Source organism: Cynocephalus volans, chromosome 1 (assembly GCF_027409185.1).
Source record: "Cynocephalus volans isolate mCynVol1 chromosome 1, mCynVol1.pri, whole genome shotgun sequence".
NCBI classification, from domain to species: Eukaryota; Metazoa; Chordata; class Mammalia; order Dermoptera; family Cynocephalidae; genus Cynocephalus; species Cynocephalus volans.
The window spans coordinates 301884411-301912006 of record NC_084460.1 but is presented as its reverse complement, the minus strand read 5'-3'; the positions used below and the strand labels follow the sequence as shown (position 1 = coordinate 301912006).

The window sequence follows — 27596 nt, the reverse complement described above, 5'->3', positions numbered from 1 at the left end:
GTGTCAGGTCTCTGCCTGGGTCCCCAGGTTTTTCCATACATCCTCTGGAATCTGGGTGGAGGCTGCTATGCCTCTACTGCTCACATGTCCTGCTGGCCTGCAGACTTAACACAACGTGGACACTACTGAGGTTTCAGGCTTCTGCTCTCCAGGGCTGGTGCAGCTGGGATGCAGGGAGAAGGTTCCCGAGGGCAGCTGAGCCCCAGGTCTTTCCTCCAGGATAACTCAGTCCTTCTAGGCCTCAGGGCCTGTGATGGGTGGGGCACCCTTCCAGACTTCTCAAATGCCTGCAGAGCTTTCCTCTCATTTTCTCCGCTATTAGCATCTGGCTGCCTCACTGCCAAGATAATGTCTTTGGCAACCAGTTTATCTGCTTCACTCTTGCATTGTTCGCCTGCTCTCGGCTTCTTTACCACATGGCCAGGCTGCAAATTTTCCAAATCTTTACGCTCTGCTTCCCTTTTAAATTCTGGCTTTACATCATGATTTTGCCACCATAACTCAGCATAGGCACTTAAAAGCAACCATGCAGCTTCCTTAATGCTTTGTTGCTTAGAAATTTCTTTGGCCAAATGCTCTGGTTCACAACTCTTAAGTCCCACCTTCCACAAAGTCCAAGGGCATGGACACAATGCAGCCAGGTTCCTTGCTATGGTGTAGCAAGGGTGATCTTTTGTCCAATTCCCAGTAAGTTCCTCATGTCTATCTGAGACCTCATCATCCGCATGGCCTTTACTGTCCACTTTTCTATCAGCATTCTGCTCACCACCACATAAGTCTCTAAGACATTCCAAACTTTCCCTCGTCCTTGTCTCTTCTTCTAAGTCCTCCAAACTCCTCCAACCTTTGCCCATTACCCAGTTCCAAAGCTGCTTCCACATTTTCAGGTATCTGTATGGCAACACCCCACTCCTCGGTACCAATTTTCTGTATTAGTCTATTTTGTGTTGCTATAACAGAAATACCTGAGACTGGGTAATGTATAAAGAACAGAGGTTTATTTGGCTTATGATTCTGGGACAGCTGCGTCTGGCACAGGCCTCAGGCTGCTTCTACTCATGGTGGAAAGTGGCAGGGAGCCGGCAGGTACAAGCAGATCACATGGTGAGAGGAAGCAAGAGAGAGAGAGAGAGGGGAGGTGCCAGGGTCCTATAAACAACGAGCTCTCGCGGGAACTAATAGAGCGAGAACTCACTCATTACTCCCCCCTCCCCAGGGAGAGCATTAACCCATTCATGAGGGATCCGCCCCCATGACTCAATCAGTTTCCAGCACTGCCACGTTGGAGATCAGATTTCCACATGAGTCTTGGAGGGGACAACACACCCAAAGTCCATCACCTTGTTTATAGACACTCACATGTGTGCCTACATACTCACAGGTATGGGGCCTGGGTCACAGTGTGACATCAATTTTTTACTACAGGACATGGTCAGACACATTGGGAGCCTCTGGCCTGGGCTGTGACTGTCCTGTGCTGCTGGCTCCCTCCCCACAGCACCATGCTGTTTCCAGCTCTGCACCCCAGGGCTGGTCCCGTCTTCCAGAGCCTGGGGTGTGTCCACAGCTGCTGCCTCCCCCTGCCTTGGGGGTTCATTCTCAGCAACGTGGAACCACTCAGAGAGTGTGGAGAAAACTGGGAAGCCAGGTCTCAGCTTTGCCATGTAGTGGCCAGGACAGCCCAGGGTGATTAGCTACAGAGCATAGAGCAAGCCATACCTCAGTTTACCCACCTATAAATGAAAATAATGACCAGCTCCCAGGCCTGTGGCAAGGGCAGTTTGCCACCACATGGAGTGATGACGTGTATGGTCCTGACACACAAGTGTGGGGAACTTTTTGAGGGAGTTTCTGTGTCTATGGCAGTGGGCGTGTGGGCGATGCTGGGAGCGGGGAGGTGTGGGGCACCAGCAGGCCTCCCTGCTTCAGAACGTCCCCGTCTGGCCAAAGCCTCCTCGGAGGGCAGAGGTGGAGGAGCAGGTCCCCTGGGGTCTCCTTGGGGCCTGGTCCACCACTCTGAACAGAACTACCTGGGGGTGCCATGAACCCATGTTAGGAATGGGGACAGCGAGGTAGGTGGGCCGAGGCCCCTGGCCAGTGAGTACAAGTCCTGGGCTTTGACCACAGCCCTTCCACTCACAGGCTGTGTCCTCCTTACTGATTACAGACTTAGAAAAGTCATGGAGAAACAAACTTAGGAAACACTAATGTGACACTGATGTCAGACCAAGGACAGATTACCAGGTGAAATCCCAGTGTTGAGGGCGAGGGCTGCAGCAGTCCAGCCATCACGTCTGCATCCCAGCAGGGACAGCAAGAAGGAGGGGACGCTTTCCTAGGAGCCCCTCAGCAGACCTGGACTGGCACCTCAGGCTCCCCGTGAGGCTGCGGGGAAGGGCAGTGGGCATGGAGGGCCCATGGGGTCTGCCACACCCAGACGGGGAGCAGTCTCGGCAGGAAGCTCAGTGTGGGGGCGAGACCGCAGCTGTCCTTGCACTGGGGAGATAGCAGCTGTAGGGGGCAACTGTCCCCGGACACTTCTGGGGAGAGGACGAGGAAGAGCAGGGAGAAGCTGTGGGTTGCAGGGTGGGCGGTTCCTCCGTGCGAGCGAGAATGTTGCCTGTTTCTGAGCAAAAATGAAAGAGAGAGGCTTCCCTGGGGAGGCGGGTGGGGAGTGGAGCGGGCAAGTGCCCCCGCCTGCCCAGCGCGGGATTCTTTCACGCTCAGGCGTCCTGTTTGGTCACCGAGCCCTGGGGAAGGAGGTGTCCCTCCCTCCAGGCCCTGTTGCCGTGCTCACACGCTCCTGGCTGTCCCCTGTCCTCTGAAAACAAGGTTAAGTCGAGTAAATCAAGGCATCAGTGTCCTTCCTCTTTTCCACGTGGCAGTGGTGAATGTTTAGACATCATCTCAGTTTGAGGACACAGCCATCTGCCACCCGCCTTTCCCTCCATCCCACAAAACTTAGAGCCTTTCCCTGTGCCAGGCAAGGGGCTGGTACGAGGAAGTGGCAGCTGAGTGGCTAATGGACTTTGTGGCATTTACATTAACGATGACTGTCAGGAGCTGCTCAGGAGTGGAGCAGCCGTTCTCACCTGTCCTGCTTCTGCCGTTCTCCCCCCAGTGTGCCCGGGACATAGTGCGGCTCCTGCTCTCCCACAGAGCGGACCCCAACACGCTGTGGAGTGGCCACACCCCACTCTCCCTGTCCATCGCCAGCGGGAACGACCTGGTGAGCACACTGGGTGCCGGGGACACTCTGCCTCCACTGCCCTACCACGGTCACCCACTGGGATTGGATGCTGTCCGCTCCACCCATCCACCCACCCACTCCCACCCCCCACCCCTCCCCCACCCCCACCCCCTCCACCCCCACCCCTCCCCCACCCTCCCCACCCTCCCACCCCCCACCCCTCCCTCCACCCTCCCCACCCTCCCACCCCCCACCCCTCCCTCCACCCTCCCCACCCTCCCACCCCCCCCCCACCCCCACCTCCCCATCCACACCTTTCTCCATCCTTCCATTTACTGTTATTCATTGAGCATGCACCGTATGCCAGGCAGGCACCGTGCTAGGCACGCACTGTGCTGGGCACTAGGTGTTGAATAAAACAAAGTCCCTGCTGTCAAGGATGCACATTTTAGTTGGGGGAGCCAGACCATAAGCTAGTGTGTAACACAGTTGCAGGTGATAATAATAAGTGTTATGATGGAACTAGAGCTTGGTGAGGGGTGCAGAGTGATGGGTGGGTAGGCCACTTTGGCAGGATGGCAGGGAGGGCTTCTCTGGTGAGTGACGTTTCAGCAGAGGCCTGCAGAAGCTGAGGGCACGACGGATGTGGGGTGACGCGCGGGTCGTCCTCCCGATGGGTCAGCCTCTCTTCTCCCTCCTTCCTTCGCTCATGCATGGAATCATTTATCCTACAAGTCGAGTGAGGCCCCTGCTCAGAAGAGAGCTTTGTTCTGAGGGGCAGGAGCTCTTAGAGCCAAACACCGGGGACTTGCATCCGGCCGCACTGCTCTTGCTCCTGGCTTCCGGGGCAGCACCTGTGCTCGCGGCTCGGGACACAGCCAGAAAGAAGTCAGATGTGCCTCGGTCTGTGTTGGGTCAAGTGATCACAGTGATCCCAGGTGCCCGGGGACAGAGGCAGACATCTCAGGAAGGAGCAATGGAAGGGACCAGACAGGACGTGCTCCTGATCCCGTGCTGGGGGGACCTGCCCCCAGGATCACTCTGCCCCGGGCTGGAAGACAGGACAGGAGCCAGGACCACTTCACAGCTTCCACATCTGGGCAGTGCTCAGAGTGCCGGAGCCAGGCCACCTGGGTGGCGCTCCAGCTCCTCCTTGGCCCTGCAAGCCGTTCACGTGGCTCCACCATGGGTGGCCATGCCCTCAGGGAGGCAGGTGCTACCTGTGGATGGGTCCATGGAAAGTGCCCAGGAGGTGGCCTCAGGGAGATGGCGGTTAGCCCTGGAGTGCCCAGGTCTGGGGATGTCCTCTCTGTAAGGGGAGGTGACATGGTGGCCTCTAACGAGCATGTCTGTGTGTCCAGATTGTGAATGAGCTCCTGTTCCAGGGAGCTGACCCCAACGTGCCCCTGACCAAAGGCTTGGGCAGTGCCCTGTGCGTCGCCTGTGACCTGACCTATGAGCACCAGAGGAGCATCAGCAGCAAGCTAGCCCTGGTGAGGGGGCGTGGAGGGTGGGCCAGGCCCGGTGTGGGTGGCACGGATGGTGGGCTGGGTTTGTGGAGGGGTCGGGGGGTGTCTGGGTGGTGGGCACCTCCTTGGATCTCTTTGTCTGGCCCTGGTTCCCAGTGCATGGGGGATCCTTTGTGTCAACTTGTGCTGCGCTCTTCAAGCTGTGGTGGTCTGATGAGCTGAGAAAGGACAAGATAGTGTCTTGCCTTTAGTATTTACAGAACTTAAACAGTGTAAAGCGGCAAGACCACTGAAGGGGCCACACCCAAGGCCCCGCGGTTTGTCTCAGCGAGAGCGGCGTGGAGGCAGGTGCAGGCGTCACCTGGGTCCAGCTGCGTGGCTCTTGCTTTCTCCGTGTTGAGCTGAACATCGCTCCCCCAGGCCCGCTCCCACGCTCAACACACAGCCCGGCCCTGCACTTGCTTCGGAGGGACCGCGGCCGGGAAGCGCCTCTGTGCCGAGCCGCGCTGGCTCCTGCCCGGGCTGCCGCAGCGCCCACCGCCCTCTGCCCTCCACCTGCGCCGGCCCCTCCCCACACCCACACCAAGGGCCAGGCTTGTCCTGCTCTGTCCTGGACATGCTTTGGTTCCCAACTAGCTATGCGGATGAGGTTGGGGGCAGGGGGAGACTCTCGACTTCTCAAAAGTCTGACCTGACTTAGAAAGAACCGAGACTCTTTATCCTGAGGTCCTGCTTCCAGAACCTACATTAAAATCCTGCCCTTCCCCCTGAGATCCTGTGCTATCTAAGTGCACTACAGGAGGGTGCGGCCACCTGCTTCTCCCACGTGGCTAAGGGTGAGACGGGGTGGAGGGCCCGGCACAGCGTCCACTGGCGCCTGGGAGGTGCCTCCAGATGTGCCTTCTGCGCTCCAGGCGACCCAGGAATTATGACCAAGTTCTTGTCCCTCTAAGTCTGGGCGAATGGAGAGAAAGGACCTGAGAGACACGAGAGACAGCAGAGGCAGCGAGAGCCTCGGCTCCGTGCTGTGTGGAGGCTGCAGTGCGCAGCTGCCTCACGTTTGGAGTGGGGGGCCCACTAACGCCTCGCCCAGGGTGGGGGGCTCCCTGGTGCCTTGTCCTGGCTTGGGGGGGGGCTCCCTGATGCTTTGTCCTAGTTTAGGGGCTCTGATTAGGTTAGGGTCCTGAGTTGGGGGCTCCTTCCTTGCTTTCTGACCCATGGAGGCCACTCACACACACCATGTATAATCCTGCCCCAGACCTGAAATCAACTGACGGGTCTTTTCTTCATTTGTCTAATTACTTACTTTTTATCTATTTACTAATTCTGATGTTTTAAAAACTCACAGAAAAGTTGCAAGAACAGTACAATGACACCGTATTCCCTCACCTAGATTCTCCAATTATTGGCATCTAACCATACTACCTACCCACCCAACCCCCGCCCTCCCCCTTGGCCAAACCGTCCCAAATCTGGTTGTGCACACCATGACCCTCCCCATGACTTCGTCATGCATCCCCCCAGGACAGGGGGCTCTCACACCACAGCAGAGAAAGTCAAGATGTGTTTACTGTCTGGCCACCGCACCCAGCACACACCCATCCTCCGAGCTGCCCCCTCCTGCCCAGCTGTAAGTCTCACCGTGTGTCTAAGCAAACCTTCCTCTCCTTCCAGTGCCTCTGGCACTGGCGGTGAGCATGGTCAGCGGGTTTGGGGCACAGGCTTAGTACTGTCTGCCCGGCTCTTCCTATGCAGCTGCTGCTCTGGGCCTTTGCTCCTGGTGCTGGGCACAGGCTGCCCTTGCAGGGGCCGTCTCCGTCCCAGCCGGAGAAGCATGACCCACCACAAACCTCCTGAGGCTCACTCACCCATGGAGACCAAACGTATTTTGGTCCCTCTGATAGTGAAATGCCGATTTTGCATTTATGTGTTCAAACTCTATTACAAACCTAATAAATTTCACAAGATAAAATATCCAACTTTCATAAATGCTTTCAACCTTTTAAGCAGACAGATCACATCAAATTATCACAATGATGAAAACACTTCTATCATACGTGTACCACGAGCCACTTATAAAAGTGCTCTTGTTATCTCTGTAGTATCTCTATAATTTATTCTTTTTCCTAACCCTTCCCAGGGTTACTTCTATCAGGGTTCAGTGGTCTGTTTAATAGACTAGCATCTGGACACCAAACTGAATTCCTGTTATTTAAGAGTTTTCCAACTGCTTCTTTTGGATTTTCTAAGTAGAGATGTACATTGTCAAAAAATAGTGACATTCGTCCCTTCCTGTCCAGTGTTTTGTCTGCCTCCTTTTCCTCGGTGCCTCAGCCAGTTTCAGGTTGAGCAGCGGCAGCCTGGCCTTGCTCCTGGCATCGAGGGACAGTTTCTGTGGCATCCTGCACACATTGCTGGTAGCTGTCCTCGACCAAAGTGAAGAGAATGCCTTCATCTGCAGCTTGCATGAGTATTTATCAGGATGTTTATGGAATTTTTTTTTTTTTCATTTTAAATTATTTTGCCAAAGTGAGGTCATGCTGTTCATACCTTTTAAAGAAAACTACGGTAAGTTTACCATCTTAACCATCTTAGGAACACAGCTGAGTAGCATTAAACCTGTTCACGTTGTCTTGCAGCAGATCCCCAGAACCTTTTCATCTTGGAAAACTGGAATTTGGTCCCCATTAGACACTGACTCCCCAGGCCTCCACCAGCCCCGGCGCCCACCCTCCTACTTTCTGTCTCTCTGAATTTGACTCCTGCAAGTACCTCACGTAAGGAGAATCACGCAGTATTTGCCTTTCTCTGACTGGCTTATTTAACTCAGCATAATGTTTTTGAACTTCATCCATGTTGCAGCGTGTGTCAGAATTTCCTTTCTTTTTAAGGCTGAATAACATCCCATTGTTTGTATAGACCACATCTTGCTTTTCTGAACCCGTGACCTTGGCGTTATAAGGCTGCGCTCTAACCAGCCGAGCTGACTGGCCAGCCCATACACATGTAGCTTATCCCATCATCTGTCGATGGACATATGAGTGCCTTCCATGTTTTAACTATTGTGAACACTGCTGCTATGAACATGGGCGTGCAAACGTCTCTTCCAGGCTCTGCTTTCAATTATTTTGGGTATATCCAGAAGAGGACTTGCTGGAGCATTAGGTAATTGTGTTCTTTTTTGAGGAGCTGCCACACTGTTTTCCACAGTAGCTGCACCATTTTACAGTCCCGCCAGCAGCACACGAGGGTTCCAGTTACCCCACATCCTCACCAACACTTGTTACTTTCTGTTTCTTGATAGCAGCTGTCTTAATGGCTACGAGGTGGTATCATGGTGGTTTTGATTTCATCTCTGTATTGATTAATGTTGAGATATCTTTTCATGTGCTCATTGGCCATTTGTATATCTTCTCTGGAGAAATGTCTTTCTTCTTATTATTATAGATTATACATATTCATGGGGCACAGAGCTGACCATCGGTACCTGTGCCCAAGATGTGGTGAGCACATCAATGCTATCAGCATGCCCACCTCAAATTGTCATTGTTCCCCATGTCCCCCACCCAGCCTCTCCCCAGTGCCCCTCTCCCTCCTTCCCTACTCGCCCCGGCAACCCCGGGTCGGCTCTCCCCTCTGCAAGTTCAGCACACCACTGTGGTCTCTCTTTCCTTCCTTCTTTCTCTCTTAGCTCCCAGTTATGAGTGAGCACATGCGGTATTTTCCCCTCTGTGCCGAGCTTATTTCACTCAACCTAAGTTTCTCCAAGCTCAACCACGTTGCTGCAAATGGCAGAATTTCATTCTTTTTTATGGCTGAGTAGTATTCCATGTGTATATATATTACATTTCCTTGTCCAGTCGACTGTCGATGGATGTTTAGGTTGATCCCATACCTTGGCTGTTGTAAATAGAGCTGTGATGAACATGGGGTGCAGGTGTCCCTTCAACATGATGATTTCCATTCCTTTGGGTGTACACCCAGCAGTGGGATTGCTGTGTCTTATGGCAGCTCTATTTGCAGTTGTTTGAGGAACCTCCACACTATTTCCACAGTGGCTGTGCTAATTTACCCACAGTGCGCAAGGGCTCCCCTTCCCCGCATCCTCGCCAGCATCTGTTATTCTCTTCCTTTTCAGCTATAACCAGTCTAACTGGGGTGAGATGATATCTCATTGTGGTTTTGATTTGCATTTCCCTGCTGGTTAGTGATGTTGAGCATTTTATCAAGTACCTGTTGACCATTTATATGTCTTCTTTCGAAAAATGTCTGCTCAGCTCCTTAGCCCATTTTTAAATTGAATTATTTGTTGTTTTACTGTGTAGTTATTTGAGTTCCTTGTTTATTCTTGATATTAATCCTTTGTCAGATATGTAGTTTGCAAGTATTTTCTGTTGATTGTTTCCTTTACTGTGCAGAAGCCTTTTAGTTTGATATAATCCCATTTATTTATTTATTTTTCTTTTGTTGCTTGTGCTTTGGAGTCTTATGCATAGAGTCTTTGCCCAGTCCTATTTCCTGAAGTGTTTTCCCTATGTTTTCCTTTAGTAGTTTTATAGTTTCAGGTCTTGAGTTGATTTTGGTGGCTGGTGAGAGGTGCAGGTCTAGTTTCATTCTTCTGCATATGGATGTCCAATCTTTCCAGCACCACTTATTGAAGAGGCAGTCCTTTCCCTAGTGTATGTTCTTGTTGCCTTTGTCAAATATCGGATGGCTGTAAGTCTGTGGGCTAATTTCTGCATTCTCTATTCTGCTCCACTGGTCCAAGTGTATATTTTTATGCCAGTACCATGCTGTTTTGGTTACTATAGCTTTGTACTATAATTTGAAGTCAGGTAGTATTATGCCTCCAGCTTTATTTATTTATTTTTTTGCTCAGAATTGCTTTGGCTATTCGTGGTTTTTTGTTGTTCCATATAAATATTAGGATTATTATTTCTATTTCTGTGAAGAATGTCAATGGTATTTTGATGGGGATTGCATTGAATCTGTAGATCACTTTGGATAGTATGGACATTTTCACAATGTTGATTCTTCCAATCCAAGAGCATGCAATGTCTTTCCACCTTTTGTGTCTTCTTTAATTTCTTTTAGTAGTGATTTATCATTCTCATTGTAGAGATCTTCCATTTCTGTGATTAAATTGATTTCTAGGTATTTTATTTGTTTGGTAACTATTGTAAATTGGCTTACTTTCTTGATTTTCTTTTCTGCTAGTTTGTTACTAAAGAATAAAAATTCTACTGATTTTTGGGTGTTAATTTTGTATCCTGCAACATTACTGAAATTGTTAGTCAGCTCTAAGAGTTTTTTGGTAGAGTCTAGGTTTTTCTGTGTATAAGATCATGTCATCTACAAACAGGGACAGTTTGACTGACTTTTTCTTTTCCAATCTGGATGCTCTTTATTTCTTTCTCTTACCTGATTGCTCTGGCTAGCACTTCTAACACTTTGTTAAATAGCAGCGGTGAGAGTGGGCATCCTTGTTTTGTTTCTGTTCTTAAGGGAAAAGCTTTTCCCCATTCAGGATGATATTAGCAGTGGGTTTGTTGTAAATGACTTTTATTGCATTGAGATACTTTCCTTCTGATGGAGTTTGGATGTGTTGTCCCCTCCAAAACTCATGTGGAAATCTGATCCCCAACGTGGCAGTGTTGGAAACTGACTGAGTCATGGGCGTGGATCCCTCATGAACGGATTAATGCTCTCCCTGGGGGCGGGGGGATTAATGAGTGAGTTCTCGCTCTATTAGTTCCCACAAGGGCTGGTCGTTTATAGGACCCTGGCACCTCCTTCCTCTCTCCTTCCCTCCTTCCCTCCCTTCCTCCCTCCCTCTCTCTCTCTCTCTCTCTCTCTCTCTCTTGCTTCCTCTCTCCATGTGATCTGTTTGTACCCAGTGGCTGCCTGCCACTTTCTGCCATGAGTAGAAGCAGCCTGAGGCCTGTGCCAGATGCAGCTATCCCAGAATTGTAAGCCAAATAAACCTCTATTCTTTATAAATCACCCAGTTTCAGGTATTTCTGTTATAGCAACACAAAATGAACTAATACACCTTCTATACATAATTTGTCAAGAGTCTTTATCATGAAGGGATGCTGAATTTTTTCAATGCTCTTTGGAGAAATGCCTTTTCAATTCCTTTATCCATTTTTGAATCAGTTTCTTTTTTGTTATTATTGGGTTTTAGGAGTTTTCTATATATTCTGAATGTTAATCCTTTATCAGATATGTGTCTAGCAGATATTTTCTCCCAATCTATGGCTTTTGCTCTAATAATGTTGTTGGGAAAATAGAATGGTTTGGTCAGGACCCTCGCCTTGGGTCCAGTTAGGTGTGTCAGCACATCCTTTGTAAGCAAATTGTGTGTGTGTGTGTTCGTGTGCGTGTGTGTGTGTGTGTGTGTGGAGTTACTGCGCATGTACGCCAATGTATCTTTTTAGTTTTGTTGCTATTCTTGTGTTCTTCAGAGTTTAAGAAGCAGGCTGGCTGACTACTGCCTTGGGCAGCCACTGCTGCAAGTGGCCATACTTTCCAACCTATGGCTTCCAAGGACCTGTTTGCTGGTTACCTAGTTCATAGACCTGCGTGTGTGGGGTCTGGTGACCCAGCCTGGCATGTGAAGGGTTTGTGACCCAGTCTGTGAATGGGCTTGAGGGGTCTGTAAGCTCCAGACCCAGCCCTAGCTTTACAATCGGCTCAGTCGGCAGGATTACTGGCAGGTAAAAGAGCCTGACAACTGGTATGGTCGTGTAGCTTTACAGTTGGCGATGTAGGCAGGATTCCAGCATTAGCCAGAGCACCACAGTTGGTGTAGTCAGCAGGATTCCAACAGAGCCAGAGCTCTGTCTTTTGATGCACAAAAGTTTTTCATCTTCATGAAATCCAATTTGTCTATTTTTTCTTTTGTTGCCTGGGCTTTGGTGTTATATCCAAGAAATGATTGCCAAATCCAATGTCATGAAGCTTTCCTGCTATGTTTTCTTCTAAGAGTTTATAGCTTTAGCTAGGAATTTTAACAAATGCTTTTCAGTAGCCTACTGGAGAATTTTCTCTGTTATTTTTTCATGGGATGTGATTCCATGGAACCTTTTGAGACTTCCCTGGCTTGGTTATGACATGTAGGGATTTCAGTGCCCTGCTGGGGAGATATTGTGAATTGTTCCCTCATCCTGTTTTTACAACCATGGTCCTAAGTGTGGCTGGCTGTCGTTTCATTCTTTTCCCTCGTCCTTGTTTGGTTTTGGTTTGGTGGCTCTCAGAAGAAACCCTTTTGCTCAAGGCCTGGGCTGCCTCCGTCCCCCGCCACGGTGAGCTGCTCATGTGTGGGGGAACCTCACTGATTCTGTGGGTCTTCCTCTCTGAGCTTACACCCACATCAGCTTCCTGCAGCTGCCCTAACAAACCACAGCCTGGGTGGCTTAAACTACAGGTTTATTGTCCCTTGGTCTTGGAGGGCAGAAGTCTGAGATCAAAGTGTTGCAGAATTGGTTCCTTCTGAGGCCCTGAGGACGAATCTGCTTCAGATCTCTCTCCCAGCTCCGAGGTTGCTGCAATTCCTGGTGTTCCTTGGTCAATCTCTGCCTTCACGTTCATGTGGCGTTCTCCCCGAGTGGTGTCTGTCTTTGTGTCCAAATGTCTCTTTTTATAAAGACAACAGTCATGTCGGAGAAGGGACCACCCTAACGATCTCATCTTAATTTGGTTATGTGCAAAGACCCTATTTCCAAATAAGTCATCTTCACCAGTGCCTGGGGTTAGGACTTCAACATGTCTTTTTGGGGGACACAACCCAACTATGGCACACAGCTTCTACATGCCATTTTTCCCTTCCTTGTCCTCTCTGGCTGCTGTTCTTGGCTGCAGCCCTACCGTGAGCACGTGGGACACCAGGCCTGGGATAGGAGCTCTCTCGGGCTGTGGTCACCTGGCTTCCAGGGTGTTCTCAGGCTAATCTTTCTAAGGATTGTCCCAGAAATGAAAACATAAAACTCGAGCATTCTCGCAGGGACCTCATGACTGCTATTCCTCCCTTGGGAATAGGGGATCATTGTGAATCTCAGAATTATGGCTCTGCTTGTGAAACTGAGTAAGGCTAGGCCCATGAACCAAACCGACTCCATTTTCCCAAGGGAAGACACTTTGTTACTTTTCCACTCCTCAGTCATGAGACTCCCGGGGCATATGATTACCCCATGGCCTGCCCTGATAAAATAGACTGAGATAAGAGGGGAAACATATTCACTGAGTTGCAAAACCCCTCCCCAAGGCTTGTTTACTGTAATTGTAAAAATTAAGTTACAGATTAACCTTAAGACCCCTTTAGGAATTACCGCACTCAAAGCTTCAAGGTGACTGCTGCAATGACCATTCTGGGGTGATGATAATGAACACCACCATCTTGGACCTTCCGAGCAGGTGCAAGAACCAAAGCCCTAACTGAGCGTGCGCCCATGACGCAGCCAGGAAGAACAGAATGGGCCACGTCCAGTGACGCTGGCCTGAACCCCTTAACTCCTTTCCCTGTAAAAGACCCTGAACAGCTCCCATCGGGGCGGGCTAGCTTTACTTTAGCCAACCCCCATGCATAAGTCTATCTCCTCCTTTAATAAAGTGTTGCTTGCTTTACTGCTGGGTGCATTGTTCATTTCTATGACTTTGGGACCCAAGAGCCTAGTTTAGTCACAGTGAAAATTGGAAAGCTTTGGGCACCAGAGAATACTCTAGCTGCAAGAGGCAAGTGGCCACTGGGACTATTTAGCTCCCATGTCCGTGCTGCTGGTAAGTCTCTCCTGGAGTCTCCGGCCTAAATTCTGTCAAGGCAATGCTTTGTTCTCTTTTAGTCTCTTTTTTCCCCCTTTTCTTCCTCTTTAAAGTGACTGCCAGACAACTACAGCTTAAACTCCTCTCATCCTGTGAGAAGCTGCTCCTTCTGGCCAGCAGCAGCTTGCCCTGATGGGCAACTAGCGGAGGTGGGAAGGCCAGTCCTGCACCGTGAAGACTTTGCTTGAGCAGGTTCCCCCTGACGGGGGATGCATGAGAGTGGTGGGGATTCATTCCCATGCCACGCAGCGACTGCAAGTCTGGAAGCTGCTAAAATTCTCTTTACCTTTCTCTGATTTTCTGAGTCCTCTCCTTCTGTTTGGTTGGATTGTATCTGCTACTATGTAGGTGCACCCTGGAGGGCTCCTGGCTGTGCTTTGTTTCTGATTTTCTGACCCCTCTTCTGCTGTTTGTATAGGTGCACCCTGGAGAGCTCCTGGTTATGCTTTGTTTCTCTGATTTAAATCTAGTCAGCATTTTTCTTGTTTGTGCCGACAACAGTGGGAGAACTGCTTTTATCAGTTGCTGTGTCAGCGGTGAAAGAAAGTGAGCTGAAATGCCGGGTACCGTTCAAGCTTTATTAAAGAAAGAAATCTGCTGGACTGTGCTCAGAGTGGCAGGCAGCCCAGGGCTGCCCTGAAAATGGTGGACAGCACCAGATGTGGGGGTGGTAGAGCCACCAAGGGCTGGTTGATACCATCAAGGAGGGGCATTATGCTAATGTGGATTGGGGTGGAGAACTGCGTCCTTGCGGAAGCAAAAGGGGTTTCTGTTTAAGTCGGGAGGCTTCTCATAAGGGGAACGGGGGAGGGGAGGGGAGGAGGTGGGAAGCGCCATTTTGTACTTGGGCTTGTCTAAAGTGGCACTGGTTATGTTGCAGATCTATTAAGCGGAATAGGTTGGCCTCACTAATTGGGACTAGGATAAACTGGACCCTACTGTTCCTCTTTTCTCTTTGTTTTCTTAATAAACCTTCCAATATTTGCATCATCTTTTGGACTTTTGAGTCATTTATTTAGTGCAAGACTGTGAGCCAAGCCTGGTCTGTCAGTAACACTTGCACTTGGTTAGCAAATAAACCGGACACCAACCAGTGAACACCCTGCAGACCACGCCCGGTTTTCATCCATTCTCACTGGGCTGCACCAAACCCATCTGGTCTTGTGGTCTCGCTTGTCAGGCAGGGCCTCTGTTAGGTGCCACTGGCTCTGAGTGGAATAGAGGTGAGTCTTAGCCAGAGCACCTCGTTATGGTGTGTTTGCCAGAAGTCACGCACACACTCACACATGCATGCACATTCACGCATGCACACATACACACGTCTGTGCACATGCTCGTGCCCACCCACACTTTCACATGCACTCCTGTACACACTGTCTCATGGAGTGCCCCCCGTGAGTGTATTGGGATAGGATCTCATAAAGAACAAGAGCCTCTGCGCCTGCCTTCATATCTCCTGCCATCTGGGGGGACTGGGATTGTACCAGACGTCAACAGACGTGGGTGAAGTTCCGTGGAGTTGTGTGTGTGGGGTGTCAGGGAGGGCTCCCCTCAGAGTGACCCCCCTTGCCTTCTCTGTGACGTTGTTATAATGAGGCTCAATCCTGACTCCTTGTCCATGAGGTTGGCCCTGTCTGCGCTGTCCCTCTTGCTGACTCCTGCACACCTGCAAGGATGGCCTCGGGGGAGTGCAGGTAGTGACAGCTCCCTTGGGCTCCTGCCATCAGCTGCCCTCCTGCCATCTACCTCATGACCTGGGTCACAGCATGGGTTCCAATCCCTCCTCTGGGCGGTGCTTCCACCACCTCCTGGTGGCCGGGGCGTCCTTGCCTTTTGTTTGATGTGGTTCTGTTCTCCACAGATTGACCAGCTCATTAGCCATGGGGCTGACATCCTGAGGCCTGTAACGCTCACACAAGGGGACAACGTGGCTGTGGGCACAGCTGTTGACTACGGCTATTTCAGATTCTACCAGGTATGGCTTTGAGCCTCTCAGTGGTGACGGAAGGTGGAGCCTGTGTCACAAGAAGGACCCCGCTGGGGCCTTGGCTTCTCTAGGGCAAAACTCGGCTAAAGGTCCTTCATGCCTCTCAGTGAAGCCAGCCCCTTGTCATCGGGAGAGGAAAACCTGCCCGTGGTGCCCAGCATGTGCTGTGTGCGCCGCCTTGTGCGTTGGTCACCGAGAACGGAGAGGGGCAGCTCACCCAGGGTCACTCCGCAGTGATGGGCGGGGTGGGCAGGGCGGCCCCCGAGGTCCCAGCCAGCGACCCCTGCGCTTTGCTGCAGGACCGGAAGATCGCCCACAGCCCCTTCCACACGCTGATGCCGGCCGAGCGGGAGACGTTCCTGGCCCGGAAGAAGCTCCTGGAGTACATGGGCCTGAAGCTGCGGCAGGCCGTCTTCGCCAGGGAGGGCCAGTGGGACAAGGTGCAGCTGTACCTGAGCAAGAGAGGTGGGTGGGCCTGCTCTGGTCCGTCAGGTGGACTGAGATTTCAGCCTGGGGCCTGGCGCTGGGCTCCCTGAAGCTCTGTGGAGGGGCGGTCCAGGGAGGGGGCACGAGGGTGACCTTTCCTGCCACTGGGCTGGGGTCTACCTTCTGGGCTGGGGTCTGCTGGCCCATGTGTGTCCTACTCTCCAAGGAGGTCATGCAGGAGAGATTGAGGAGAGGGGTCCCAGTTGGGGTGAAGTGCCTGGGAGGAGAAGTTGGTGGCCTAGGACCAGGACCCACACCAGAGGGCCCCATGCCCAGGAAAGGCCTCAGCTCCACTGCAGGAGACTGTCCAGGAGCACTGTGCTGTGCAGTGCCAGGGACAGGTGGGCCTGAGCCCCACGGGGCAGTGCTGACTGCATGTTCACATGCCGCCTACACAGCCCACCCCCTGCCCCCATACCCACTGCACCCTCACCCCTTCACCCACACTCATGTATGGAAAACATGTACCTCCCACTCAGCCCCCACTTACACCCATCCCACACCCATCCCCAATCCCACACCCCTTCACACATCCAGGTACCCAGCCATATGCACACAATAGCCACCTGCCCCTACCCCCACCTCACACACACAGAGAAGCCCACCCACCCCCTCATGCAGTCACTCCTATGCAACAACCCATCACACACACCACCCACTGGCACACGTCTGCGTACTCACACCCCCACACACGTAAATACCTCACGTCCCAATCCCCTGCACACATATTAACCCACCCACACATGCCCATATGCCCCCACCCAGCCCCCCACCTCCACTCCATGCACATTCTGACACCCCACATCCATCCCCCCAGAACCCACATAGATGCTATCATACACACTAGGTGCCCACCCACCCATGAAAACCCTCCACCCCCTCTACACCCACCATCTGACAACCCCTCATGCATGTACCAACCCACCCACTGCCACACCCATCCGCCTAACTCACATATGCACACAACCCATAACCACTCCCATACATTCATCCTCCCACATACTGACCTCCCCTGACACAAACATAAGATTACCCCCTCCCCACCCTACCCCATATTCCCACCCACCACACACACAGCTGCACCTGCTGCTAAGACCAAGTTCCTGCCAGTGTGCTGAGAGGTGAGGCCTCTGTCTGTGCACAGCCCCCGCTGTGGGATGCACGTGCTACCTTGGGTATGGCATGGTGCCTCTGGGAATACCGGGGCTCTACTGCTCCTTCACCAGCTCACAGGCAGCGTATCCAAGCTGGGGAAGGCAAGGTGAGACGATCTGAGCCTACTGCCTCCTCCCTCCCATCAGAGGTTGGGGCCTAAAATGGGCTGTCACTCACAGAGAACCATGCCATCGTTCCCCCACCCCCCAGCTTCAGAACCTAGGCCAGAGACTCTGCCCAGGGGAAAGCCATATCATAAAACAGCCAGTTTCAAATCTCATCACAAAGAAACTACCTTCAGCTTCAGTAGACTGGGTTCAAGCCTAATGGCGAAAGGCAGCTGGGAGGAGACTGGTACATTCCTTGGAGATACAGGCTGGACTATGAGATGGATAGTTGCTGGGAAAGAGAGTGCAGGGGTCAGAACTAATCTCAGACACTGACCTCAGGGACTTTCCCTTCAAACAGCCCTAGTTTGGATCAGTCTGAGGAGCACTTTATGTGCCAGGACATTTTTGAAAGCAATAAAGCAATCAGCCTGCAATTAGTGGAGCTAATATCTGGGTATGGTTATGAAAAAAGGCAGTCAAAGAGATCTCTGCCCAAACACTGTTCACCCCAGAGTGACTGGGGCGTACCCAAGGCTGCACCCCATGAGGAGCACCGTCAGGAGCTTCACTTGGAAGAGGGGTGGGGCGGGGGAGGACAGACTGCACAAGATGAACCCGATCACGAAACAAGCAAACAGCAGTCACAAGCCTGGGGGTGGGCAGGCATCAGCCCCTGGAGCTGCGACTGTATATTCTCTGAAATGTAGTTTTCAACACATAATTGTGAGACACCAAAGAAAGGGGAAAGTGTGACACATGCACAGAAACCACCGGTGAGAGACCAGAGGTCAGATTCAGCAGAGAAAGACTGCAAGGGAAGCACTGTAAATGTGCTCAAAGCACCAGAGGAAACTGTGATGGACCAAGGGAGAGAAGCTGTGAAGGCAGAGTCTCATCAAGTAGAGACTGTCAATAAAGAGACAGAAATTATTTTAAAATAAACTAAGGAGAAATTATGGAGTTCAAAATCAGTACAATCACCAAAATGGAAAAGTTCACTAGAGGGGCCCAGCATTGGCAGGCTAGAGGAATCAGCAAAGTTGGGGATCAATTGATAGAGATGACGCTATTTGGAGAAAAGAGAGAAGGAAGAAGGAAGAAAAACGAACAGAGCCTTGAAGACGGTGGGCCACCACTGAGCACGTCATCACGTGTGTGGTGACACGGGCAGAGGACGTGAGGGCAGGAAGCATCAGGAGACCACCTGAAGAAACACTGGCTGGAAACTTGACAGATGTGCGGGGGAGGTTGAGCTGTACATCTTAGAAGATAAACAAATTCCAAGTAGGATAAATGTGAAAGACCTGCAAACAGATATGTTATTAGTAAAATTTCAGAAAGCCAAGGACCAGGAGAAAACCTGCAGAGCAGCAAGAGAAGAATAGCTCATTACACACAGGGGAGCCCCTGTAGGATTCACAGTTGACTTCTCTTCAGAAACAACTACCGACCAAGATTCTTACATCCAGCAAAACTTCCTTTAAAAAACAAAGGCAATGAAAATATTCCCAGATAAAAGCTGAGAGAATTCATTGCTAGCAGACCGGCCTTACAAAAAATTCTAAAGGGAGTTCTTCAGACTGAAAGCAGGTAACTCCAGATGGAAATTCAAATCCACACAAAGAGCAGCAGCAAATATCATTACACAAGACAGTATACGTGCGCATTTTTTCTTTTTTCTTCTCTCATCTGATTGAGGCAGCAATTGTGTAAAACAATATGTATAGCTTCTACTTTTGGCGTGGCAGCAGGAGGTGGTCTGTAGGCCCACTCCCCAGCAATACAGTTGAAAATTATAAAATAAAATTTAAAAAAAACCCAACCATTTAAAGTCTTACTTAGTAAATGGTCCAAAGAGTGTGCGGCATATAAAAAAATTTGTTCAAGAAAATCTTTAAAATCTCAATAAGAACAGAGGGGGTCTGTGGTATTAAACCAAGACTCACCCCTTTCACCCTCCCAGCTCAGGGAGGTAGAAACTCCAGACTGGGTCAAAAACATCCCCGAGAAGAGGGCTATCTTTCCAGGAGGGTAGATGTCAATAATTGTCTTTGTTCCCCTGGCTTCCTGTTGCTGAGGCTAAGTTCCAGACTTGATGTGCCGCCAATGTGCCAGGAGGTGGGGAATCCATTCTCATGCTCAGCCCCCGTTTGCAGGACAGAGGTTCAACCTTCCATGCAGTGCAGCTGAGAATATTGGGTCTTGATCACCCTTGCCCCAGCTAAGAAGACAAGGTTTCACTCAGAGAGAGGCAAACTGAGAAGACCTGAGGCTACTTCTCTTCTTCTACTGTGTGCTCAGCTCCTAAAGTGGCAGTGTCACTAAGAGAAAAATGTGTCATTGTCTCCATCACCAGCTCTGGAACCATGGCTCAGAGAACTACCCAGAGGAGAAGCACACCATAAAACAGAGAGCTCTGTGTCTCATCCCAAAGGAAGTGACTTCGTTGGCAACAGAGTTTGGAGAAGTTCAAGTCTAATGGTGCACTCAGGATCACTGGAGGTTGTGAAGGCAATTGCAGAAAGATTGACAGACTCATGGGAGATGTAGGTGAAACTGTCATCTGCCTAGTTGCTAGAGCAAACTGGGGAGATAGCTGGGAGGAGCCCTCTTGTGGTCAGAACAAATCTCAAACACTGACCTCAGGAACTATCTCTTCAGCAGGCCCTGATTTGATTGGATCAGTTCATGGAGCACCTTATGCCCCAGGGCACTGTTGAAAACTATGAGCAAGCAGCCAGCAGTTATCGGAACTAAAACAGCCGGTGTGGTCAGGAAAGGAGAGAGTCAGAAAGGACCCTGCACAAAACACTGTCATCCCAGAGTGACTGTGGGAACTACTGAGAGAGAGAAAAGACTGAAACAGATCATAAGAGAAGAGTGGACACCATCGAGCACACTGGTAGATGCATAACTGGAACCAGGGCAGAGGTGAGAGAGAAATGAGCAGGAAAAATACTCAAAGAAATGGTGGATGAAAACTTCCCAAATGTGTTTAAAAACATCGATCTATCTATTCAGGAAGGTCGATGACCTCCCAAGTAGGATAAACACAAAGATAGCTATAAAACAGACACGTCATAGTTAAAATGCTGAAAGTCAAAGACAAGGAGAAAACCAGAAAGCAGCAAAAGAAAAACAACTCATAATGTACGTGGGAATCCCAGTGAGATAAACGGCCGGCCTCTTGGCAAGAGAAGTGGAGGCCAGAGGCAGGGTGAGGTCACGTTCAAGGTGCTCAAAGAGATAAGCTGTCCACGGAGAGGTCTATAGCCAGCAAAGCTAATCTCAAAAATGAAGGTGAAGTGAAGACATTTTCAGATAAACAGAAACCTGTGAGAATCTGTTGCTGTAGCCCTGCCTTACAAGAAGTACTAAAGGTTTTCTGAAAGCAAGTGACTTCAGATGGAGATCCAATACACATAAAGGAGGAGCACTGGCAGAGGCGCTTACCGACAGCAGTGCGCATGCTTGTTTCTTCTTTCTTCTTCTTTTAACTGATTTAAAAAGCAATTTGTTGGTTTATGTGTAAGTAATTCGTATAGGAATTTGTAGCAGTGTATATATATGTGGGTGTATATGTATGCATTGTGTATGTATATGTGAGCTCCTAACATATAGAAATGTAGTATATTTGCCAATAACAGTACAAAGGAAATAGGTAGGAGGAAAGGTCTATTGTGGTAAGAAATTACTCCAAATGGTAATTGAGAAGAAGAAATAAAGAGATTCAGAGATGATAAGTAAGTCAACATAACAAAAACTATAAATATATCCTTTCCTTTTTCCTTCTCTCAGCTTCTTTAAAATACTTAGGATTATATAAAATAATAATCACAACCTTGTAATGTTGGGCTTGTAACCTTTATAGATGTAATATGTATGACAGTAATATCACAAAAAAGGTGAAAAGACAATAGAGCTATGTAACTTTTTTTGTATATCACTGGAATTAACTTAGTATAGGTCTGAAGCTTGTTATGATACGTCAAGATTCATATGGTAGGGCCGGCCCCGTGGCGCACTCGGGAGAGTGCAGCGCTTGGGAGCGCAGTGGCGCTCCTGCCGTGGGTTCGGTTCCTATATAGGAATGGCCGGTGCGCTCACTGGCTGAGCGCGGTTCAGGCGACACCAAGCCAAGGGTTGCAATCCCCTTACCGGTCACAAAACGACAAAAAAAAAAAAAGATTCATATGGTAAACCCTAAAGCAACTACTAAGAAAAATAACTAAAAAGTTTAAAATTATTAGAGAAATTGAAGTGTTACATTAAAAAGAATTCACTTCATGCAAAATAAAAGAGTAAAGGAGGAAGAGAGGAACAAAAAAACACAGAAAACAAAGTGTAAAATAGCAAACATAAATGCAGCTCTATCAATAACATTAAATGTGGGTGGATTGAGCAACCCAATCACGAGGCGGAGTAAACACCCGGGAAAGCACAGACCCGTCTATACACTGTCCACAGGAGACACATCTTACAGTCAATGACACAAATAGACTGAAAGCAAAAGGATGCAAAAAACACGTATCATGGAAATAGCAATCACAACACATCAGACAAAATAGACTTTAAAACAAAACGTGATAAAGAGGGTCATTTTATAATGATAAAAGGATCAGTCAGGAAGATATAACGATTATAAATTAATATGCACCTAATGACAGGCACCCGAACACATGGAGCAAAAACTGATGGAAATAATGGGAGAAACAGTTCAACAATAATGGTTGGAGGAGTTAATTCTCTGCTTTCAGTAACTGATAGAAAAACTAGGAGAAGATCCCCAGGGAAATAGAAGGTTGAACAATGCCGTATGCCCGGTAGACCTCACGGCTCTACAGGACACTCCACCCAGCAACGACAGGATACCCGTTCTTCTCAAGTGCACTTGGGACATTCTCAAGGACATACCATCTGTAGGTCATCAAAGAAATTAATAAATTTGGAAGGGTAGAAATAATAAACTTTATATACTCTGACCACAGTAGAAGGAAATTAGAAATGAATAACAAATAATTTGTGGAAACTCATATAAATCAACACAGTCCTAAATAACCAATAAGTCAAAGAAGAAATTAAAAGGGAAATTAGACATACTTTGATAAGAATTAAAAAGAAGGCACAACACTTATGGGATGCAGCTAATGCCGTACTTACAGGGAAGTTTATAGCTATAAGTGCCCATATTAAAAAGAAGAAATATCTCAGTCAATAACCTTCTACCTTAAAAAGTGGGGAACAGAAGAGCAAGTTAAACCTAAGGTAAGCTCAATTAATTAATTAAGATTAGAGCAAATATTAATTAAACAGAGAAAAACAATGGAAAAAATTGATGCCATCCAAAGTTGGCTCGTTGGAAAAGTCAGCAAAACTAACTTTGGCCAGACTGATCAAGAAAAAGCAGAGACTCAATTTACTTAAATCAGAAGTGAAAGGGGGGCCGGCCCCGTGGCTCACTCGGGAGAGTGCAGCGCTGGTAGCGCCGAGGCCGCAGGTTCGGATCCTATGTAGGGATGGCCGGTGCGCTCACTGGCTGAGCTTGGTGCAGACCACACTGTGCCGAGGATTGCGATCCCCTTACTGGTCAGGGGGAAAAAAAAAAAAAAGAAGTGAAAGAGGGGACGTTACTACCTTACAGAAGTAAAGGATTATGAGAGAATAGTGTGAACAGTCATGTGTAAACAAATGGGTCACCTAGATGAAATGAATAAGCTGCTGAAAACACACAAACAACCAAAGCTTACAGAAGAGAAAATAAAAAATGTGAACATCTATAACAAGAGATTGAATAAGCCATCAAAAATGTCCCAACGAAGAGAAACCCAGGCCCAGATGGCTCAACATCACCAGCCATGAGGGAGACGTGAATCAAGCCACACTGAGACCACTTCATACCCACAAGGATGGTTGTAACCAAAAAGTAAATAATGACAGGTGTTGGGGAGGGTGTGGGGAAGTCAGAACCCTTGTAACGTGCAGCGTTTCGGGAAGCAGTCTGGCAGCTCCTCAAAATGTTAAACATGGAGTTATCATTTGACACAGCCACTCCACTCCTAGCTGTGTACCCAAGGGAAGTGAAGATGCACGTCCACACGAAAGCTTGCATGCCTGTGCTTAGAGCAGCGTGATTCCTAGCAGCCCAGAGTCGAAAACCACACAAGTACCCACCGAGGGATAAATGGATAAATAGATGGTGGTCTGTCCCTACGATGGACAGACCTTGAAACTATTGCGCTGAGTGAAAGAAGCCAGGCACGAAGGGCCACGTAGTGTATGATCCCATTTACAGGAAATTTCCAGAACAGGCAAATTCATAGAGACAGAAAGTAGATTAGTGGTTGCTTAGGGCTGCGGGGCATGGGGCCTTAGGTGTGATGGCTGTTTGCTACAGGTTTCATTTTGGGGTGATGAAAATTTCTAAAATTGATGGTGGTAATGATTGCGCACCTCTGTGGTTGTGCTAAAAGCCATTGGATTGTACGTTTTAAATGGATGATTTGGATGGCATGTGATTAACATCTTAAAACAGTTATTAGAAAAAAAAAGAGGGGCCAGCCCCGTGGCTCACTTGGGAGAGTGCAGCGCTGGTAGTGCCGAGGCTGCAGGTTCGGATCCTATATAGGGATGGCCGGTGCGCTCACTGGCTGAGCGTGGTGCAGTCGACACCCTGCCGAGGGTTGGGATCCCCTTCCCGGTCCAAAAAAAAAATAGAGAGAGAGAGTCTCACCGCTCAAACATATAGAAGTCCCCTCTTTTCATTTTCACACATCTCCTTTGTTACGAAGTGATTTTTGGCAGCCAAGCACTAGCACAGACCCACTGTTAAATTCTGCTTTATGGTCACCTGTCCCAGCAGCATTTTTGCTGTGTGGCCTTCGTGACAATTGTTCTGAGGCTGCACAGACCCCCAGCAGTGTGCACAGTAGCCCTGGTGCTGGGTGGGCAGAGAAGGATGAGTGGGGAAGGAGGGGCTCCCCTCTCCTCTCTCCTCGCTGGTCGGTGTTTCTTTGTGGGGTTCCTGCATCTTAAGGGGTGGTAGGGAAACCGAGGTTAGGCAACCTTTCTGGTGGGGACTGATGTGCTGTTTAAGGAGAGGAGGGTGGGGGGACGTGGAGGAGCCTTGGGCAGTTGTTGTGGGGGCCCCTGTGTGTCCTACCAGCAGCTGTGGGAGAGCAGAGCCAGGCACTCTCCTCCAGAGACGGCTGGGAGTGGACAAGGCTGGAGAAAACCTGAAGTTGCCCGGTGGCCTTTGTACAGTGTGGGGTGGGGGACACTGAGCCAGGGTGGGTGGTGCAGGTGCAGGATGGCCAGGTGGCTGCAGACGGGTGGGCATGGATGGAGCAGCGTGGGGGCGCTGAGGGTGAGGCCTCTACCCTGGGGCTGTGGATGCCCCACTCTGCTGCCTCACACCTGCTGTGGAGCTGTCAAAGGCTTGGGTCCTCCTGCAGTGCAGGCAGGCTTGACTGGCAGGACCTAAGGAGGTGATGTCCATGGTGGTGACCCCTGCCCCCCCCCGTGCTAACTCTGATGCAGTCGCGCTGACCCCCAGCAACAGGCTGAAAAAGAAGAGCTCCAGCCTGTGCAAGGCCTCGCACGCAGAGGAGCAGATGCAGTAAGTGCTGTCTGTGTGCCGGGCTCTTCTTGGGGGGCAGCGGGGAGCGGGGGGAGCTTGTGGTTTGGACAGTGCTTCTGAGTCTGGCCCGACAGCCCGCTCCCCAGACAGCCTGTGCTCTGTCTGACCCCAAAGTCCCTGTCTGGCCTCGTCTGGGCAGCCCTACTTGTGGGCCAACATGAGGGCTGCAGAGGGGTTCACAGGGCGTGCTCATGGAGCTGTCCTGGGCTGCTTCTCAGTGGGTCTCAGAAGGGGGCTCCCGATCCTGTAGGAGGGTGGCCACCTCCAATCCCGGCAACTGTGGCCGAGTGGGCTAAGCCTAGGCTCTGTTGTCCAAGGTGTCCCATGTGGTGCGTGGACGCTGGCCTCGCCTGCTGGCTGGCATGGCTGAGCCTGCGCCCTGGCACCCTCCTGGCCCCTGCACCGCTGGCCTCTCTTTGGGGGTCTCAGCTCTGCACCCACTCGGCTGTTCTACAACAGTCTCTGTATATGCCGGTGTGCCCCTCTGGGATGGGAGAGCAGGGACCAAGCCTTATTGCTGTGGACATACCCTCCTGTAAGCCCTGGGGGACTGAGTGAGAGAATGGAAGGGTGACTTGGGAGAGGGCGGCCAAGGGAGGCTTGTCTTCCTCCTGAGGCAGAGGACACGGGCTGCGGGGCTCGCCCAGACACAGGCTCTGCCTGCGCACGCAGAGTGGGCTTCTCCCTCCAACAGCGCCCCACAGACGTGTCCCATGTGGGTAGAAAGCCTCCCTGGCCCCCCGTTTGTAGCAACATGATGTCCCCACGTGGAGGGGCACTGCTCACTTGGCCAGCACCCCTGGGGGCTTCAGGTGGTCTCCAGGGCCCTGCATGTTGGTTTCCTGTTCTAAACAATGCTGTGCTGAACATCCTCGGGACGAGGACTGCAGGTCTTTTGTCCATATGTGGCGGCCACCCTGTGCTGGGGATGGTGGTGGGGGTGGCGGGGCCCAGGGCGCAGGCAGTGGCTCCTCAGCGGGGCCGACTGTGGCTCTTTTGCAGCATCCCCTTCTTCAAGTTCTGCTGCCAGTGCGGCCGCTCTGTCGGTGTCCGCCTCATGCCCTGCCCCCGCTGCTACGGGATCCTGACCTGCAGCAAGTACTGCAAGACCAAAGCCTGGAGTGAGTTCCACAAGCAGGAGTGCAGTGACCTGGTGGCCACTGGTAGGTCTGGGTGTCAGGCTGGCCAGTGAGGGGTCTGATATTCCTAAGGACAAAGGCACAGGACTGTGGGGTGGCCCGGGAGTTGCCACCATCCCTTGAAATCCCTTCAGATTCAGGACACTTTTCTAGAATTTCCAGATGGGCCTGTTTGGGGGCGGGGGTGGCAGCAGGGAGGACACTGAGCCAGCCCAGCCCTTCTTCACATGGGGGCCAACACCATGCTTGGTCGCTCCCCGTAAGGTGGGCAGGCCCCAGTGCCCCCAGAGCTGGGACCTGGATGCCTGGGGGTTCCACTGGATACCGGGGGTCTCTGCTGGACTTGGTGCTCCTGGATGGCAGGGCACCTGGCCTCAGGGCTGCTTCTGGAAGGCTCCTCCAGCCTGCTCTCTCAGGCGTCTCCTACAGGGTAGACATGAACAGGTATCTGCTTCTAGAAACATCCTCTTCTCCCTGCCCTCTGCTCCTCTCCTCCATGGCATGACAGAGGGAGAGCCGGGGGGCACGGGGGCACTGACTCCACACCAGGGCAGGGTGCAAGGCTGTGCAGCACGGCCGCTCTCCGAGGACTTGGCTGGGTGCCTGGGCCCCAGTGGGGAGTGGGGAGAGGTTGGGTGGACCCCCACCCATGGGCTTGCGCTCCTGGAGCCGTTCCTGCTCACCTCTGTTTCCTCCTCCATAAAATGGGGCGTTTAATAACAGGCACCCGTGGTGGGATGCACCCCAGAATCTGGTCGCAGCTCCTGGCTTGTGGACCCCAAGATGGGGCCTGGGGGCCTGGGAGGCCCTTCTTTGAAGAGTAATCACAGCTGACTCTTAGACCTGTCGCATGCCCTGCGCTGTGTAAGCGCCAAACAGCTCACACTGCCCGAGGTGGGGGCTCGTCCCCTCCGTGGCAGGGCTCCAGGTCACATGGCTGAGCAGCCGCAGAGCCAGGCCGAGGGGCGCTGGCTCGGCCACACTGCTCCTGGGGAATGGCCCAGGCTGAGCCTCCCCTGAGGCTTCTCCTGCTCAGGCCCCTCCGCTCCTCCTCCCACTCCTGTTCCTCCTCCAGGGACCGAGGATGTGCCCTGGAGGGTGGAGGAAGCATCTCAGTGAAGGAGTCCCGTGAGGCTGAGTGTCCTGGCACGATCTCCTTCCCGACCTCGCAATAAAGTGTCCCCATCAGTGTGCTGTTAACAGTCTGTGCCCTGCTCTGCCTCTGAACTTTGGGGTCCTGTATCTGCCCTGGCTGTGTCTCCGGCATCCTCACTTCTGACGTCACCTGGCCTCCCACAGGGCCTGTCTTGGGCTGGGCTGTCCTCAAGAAGGAGGGAAGCTGGGGGACGAGGAGAGATGATCTGTCCAGGAGCCCACAGCAGCCATCCCATCCCCACTCAGCAGAGATGGCCAGGCTGTCCCATGCATCTGCCCACGGGCTCAAAGTTCTGTTCTGGTGTCCTGGTGTTTATTTGGAGGGTCTGTCACATGCCAATTGTGTTCTGGGGACAATAGTGTTTGCAGAAATCACTGGAATTGACAGGGAGATGGCACTGAAGCAAAGGACAGGGAGCCACGGGGCATCACAACGGTGGCCGTGTGCG

At 51.0% G+C, this 27596-nt stretch overlaps 1 protein-coding gene across 1 annotated transcript in view; it reads left to right on the top strand.

Annotated features, from left to right (window-relative positions):
- Nucleotides 1-26826, top strand: part of ANKMY1 (ankyrin repeat and MYND domain containing 1) — a 58669-nt gene extending 31843 nt beyond the window's left edge. The window contains exons 11-17 of the mRNA XM_063086981.1: nt 3122-3229; nt 4552-4683; nt 15341-15454; nt 15766-15931; nt 24754-24832; nt 25856-26016; nt 26741-26826. Coding sequence (XP_062943051.1) covers nt 3122-3229; nt 4552-4683; nt 15341-15454; nt 15766-15931; nt 24754-24832; nt 25856-26016; nt 26741-26826 — 846 coding nt within the window. The remainder of the gene's footprint in view (nt 1-3121; nt 3230-4551; nt 4684-15340; nt 15455-15765; nt 15932-24753; nt 24833-25855; nt 26017-26740) is intronic.
- The last annotated feature ends 770 nt before the right edge of the window (nt 26827-27596 follow it).